Source organism: Centruroides sculpturatus, unplaced genomic scaffold (genome assembly GCF_000671375.1).
Source record: "Centruroides sculpturatus isolate CEXI.00-Female unplaced genomic scaffold, Cexi_2.0 scaffold74, whole genome shotgun sequence".
In the NCBI taxonomy this organism is placed as follows: Eukaryota; Metazoa; Arthropoda; class Arachnida; order Scorpiones; family Buthidae; genus Centruroides; species Centruroides sculpturatus.
In genome coordinates, this window is record NW_019384309.1 from 680,120 (window position 1) to 682,755 (window position 2,636).

Below are 2,636 nucleotides of genomic sequence, written 5' to 3' on the forward strand. Positions count from 1 at the left end.
AAATAGACTTATTTATAGAACAATCCCCCATTTCTCACCTCAGGGAAAGTCATAAAACAGTTGGGTGCTAATGACTTTGTGAAAGGAAAAAGTTCTACACTTTGAAAGAAGGGATTTGGCCTGTACCGTCCGCGGGCCGCATAAACATTGATAGGGGGCCGTATGTGGCCCGCGGGCCGCAGGTTGTGCACCCCTGGCTATACAGTTAACTTAAACTCTGGACGAGTCCATTTTCGAATTGCCCCTTTACAATCTAATTGCCCCCTGTGGAGCGTGAGCCCAATGTTGGGAAACACTGCTCTAAAGGGACCCACTCTATCCCCAGGCCTCTTTTGCTTCTTACTCTGGACGGCCCTGCCGATAAGTTAAGCAAAATAGAAATAAATAACCACTTAAAATCTTCATTAAGTTCGATTCTACTCGATATACGACACACGAACCTCATTTATTTCCCCACTCTGTCGACCTTTAACCTCCAAAATTTCGCATCATCGATTCCTCTAACGCGAAAATCGCCCCGCAAAATTTCAGAAATTTTTGACAAAATGTATTGGAGTTATTAAGCTTCAAAGAGGGTGATCAAAATCGAGTCTCTCATACACAGGCACACACACAACTATAACATCCATACATACAGAAGAAATCCTGTCTTTTTTTGGAATCCTCGATGTTTCGAAGTGGCCCCAGTCAAAAAATATAAAAATCTGGAGAGGGGGGTCATTTTTGACCGATCCCAATACTTTCCTTCTGTTTTATAACAGAAGGAAAGTATCGGGAATTATTTGTATAATTTAAAATGATTTACAATATTTACAAAAATCCGGCTATTGTATAATTTACAATAGCCGGGAAAGTAAAAGATAAAAAAAAGTTACTTCAACAGTATTGTTTTGTATTGTTTAAAATTCTTCCTTCGTATATCAAGTTTAATCAAGTTTTTAATCTTAAAATTTACGTTAAGAATATTTCCTAAAACTAATATTATAACGCGGAAAGCTGTGCTAAATAAATTACTAATCGAAATGCCATATACAATATACTTTATGTAGCACTAATTACATCTAAATAATGAATAAAATATTGTGTTTTTCCTGTCTATAATTCTCTTTAACGTCGTAGATTATCTCCCTTAACATTTTCCTTATAAATTCGATAAAATCTGTCTAAAACGGGAATTGTACAAAGCGGAAAACAAATTCGGGACGTTATAACAATCAGAAACTTATCTGACGCGGAAAGGGACAACTTTCTTGCAACCGATTGCAAACGCAACCCGTGTGAAACGGAATTTTCTGCTTAACAATCGCTAAATTCTAAATCATAATTAACTCATTTCGGAGAAAAAAATCTTTGAATCGAAATAACGTAACTTCCGGCTTGCATGAGATGTTCGTAAATAATTAATCGGGACCAACTGCCCCTCAGGTTTCCATATATGCTCTCGGATTTCATAAATCCGAGAGCATATATGGAAACCTGATTTGATCCAGATAAAGATAAACTATTTTTTTAAATAATTCATTAACTTTAACACTACATAAAGTGTGCTCAGAAGCGGATCTACATAGGGACTAATAAGGTTTAAGCCCAGGGCTTCCAAGTGTCAAGGGTCCACAAAAATAGAACTACTATCATAAATTTTTAATACTTTTTCATTAACAATGAGCACTTATCGTATAGTAAAAAATCGTTAATAGGTTAGGTTAGGTTTGGTAAAAATGGTAAAAATGAGGCCCCGTTAAACTTTAATAAGCCCTAGGCCCACAAAAACCTAGATCCGCCCTCGAGTGCGCTATAAAATTTGACTTGATTCAGTATAGTGAGAAATAGTACTGTATAATATTTGGGATGAAATAGTTTTGTATTTTTGACATGAGAAATTACACTCACATTGTCTCTACATACTGTATTTTGGTAATTTATATAATATCAAAAGTAGAATATGAATGAAGATTTATTGATGGCCTACTACACCTGTCCTTTGTTTATATAGGCCTGAAACATCACTAACGTGTCTTTCTTTTAGACTCTGTATCATCACTAATCACTGTCAAAATTTAATAATACTGTCTGAACTCTTCCCATTCTACATTTACCTATTTTATTTGTCAAGCTCTAACTTATCATCCTCTAATTACCTCAGTCATTATGTGCCTGTAAATATGTTGAATTTGTTGTCTAAATAGTTGGAATTCCCTCTTTTTCCTCCAACAGCCTATATTTGAAATCAAAAAACTAAATCTTTTAATCCCCTTCTCTAACCTGTTATTAAAGTTGAGCCAAAAAAAGTTAAGATCTTTCTGTCTCATTAATAAACAATATAAATTGTGAATAAATATATCATAGCTCCTTTCTCACTGCAAACTACAATAATTCACCTATATTAATAAATAAAACATACAGGCTTATCTATAAATTATTTGACTTCGTTTTCTCGCCATTAACGAAAACTCCCAAAAATATTTTAAAACGAACACAAATTGTAAGCAAAAAACGAACAATCTAATCAATCTAAAATCGTGAAAACGACAGTTAATAGAAATATTTACAAATAAATAATGTTTAAAACCGAATTAAAATAGTATTTATAAGCAGTCTTTTAAAAAAGACAAAAGCAATATCTGAGTTAAAAACGA

General features: G+C 33.8%; 1 protein-coding gene across 1 annotated transcript in view; it reads right to left on the minus strand.

Annotated features, from left to right (window-relative positions):
- Window positions 1-2,506: 2,506 nt before the first annotated feature.
- LOC111620971 (G8 domain-containing protein DDB_G0286311-like) overlaps window positions 2,507-2,636 on the minus strand; it is a 19,628-nt gene continuing 19,498 nt past the window's right edge. Inside the window, exon 3 of the mRNA XM_023362999.1 lies at window positions 2,507-2,511. Coding sequence (XP_023218767.1) covers window positions 2,507-2,511 — 5 coding nt within the window. The remainder of the gene's footprint in view (window positions 2,512-2,636) is intronic.